Source organism: Numida meleagris, unplaced genomic scaffold (genome assembly GCF_002078875.1).
Source record: "Numida meleagris isolate 19003 breed g44 Domestic line unplaced genomic scaffold, NumMel1.0 unplaced_Scaffold312, whole genome shotgun sequence".
NCBI lineage: Eukaryota > Metazoa > Chordata > Aves > Galliformes > Numididae > Numida > Numida meleagris.
This window is the reverse complement of record NW_018364548.1, coordinates 51,999-52,476: the sequence shown is the minus strand read 5'-3', so window position 1 is coordinate 52,476 and position 478 is coordinate 51,999. Positions and strand designations below refer to the sequence as shown.

Here is a 478-nt window from a genome sequence, read left to right as displayed (position 1 = left end):
GCCCCCCCGGGTACTCACACATGTTGAGCTGCCGCACGAAGCTGGCCATGTTGTTGTGCTTGAAGTACTTCGGGAGCACCTCCTTGGCGAACTGTCCTTGGTCAAACACGTGGAAGCTGTTTCCGCTCTGTGGAAAACGAAACCAAACCAAAGGCGGCATTACCAACCAGGATGGCAACAGAAAGGGTGGCAAGGACTGGGACTGGATGGGGTTCACGGTCCCTTCCAACCCACCCCACCCCGTGGCTCTAGGAAGCCCACCGCCCCTTCCCTTCCCAGATATCAGCCCCGTGTTTCTGTAGGACCGGTAAGGGTCCCACCTGCTGAAGCCCAGCTCATCAGCTTGGAAGTCGTTATCACCTGAGCTATGCAAGATTCTCAGTGGAGATCAGCTCCTGACGACATCCACGTTCACCGTGCTGCTGCCAGGACCTGAGCCAGGGCAGCGCTCACACTGCTGGGCACCGGGCTGGGGCAC

At 59.0% G+C, this 478-nt stretch overlaps 1 protein-coding gene across 1 annotated transcript in view; it reads right to left on the bottom strand.

Annotated features, from left to right (window-relative positions):
- The window catches only part of HSF1 (heat shock transcription factor 1), a gene marked incomplete at its 3' end in the record, with an annotated part of 95,596 nt that overhangs the window by 80,102 nt on the left and 15,016 nt on the right, over positions 1–478 (bottom strand). The window contains 1 exon segment of the mRNA XM_021382923.1: positions 19–127. Within this exon segment, the coding sequence (XP_021238598.1) occupies positions 19–127 (109 nt within the window).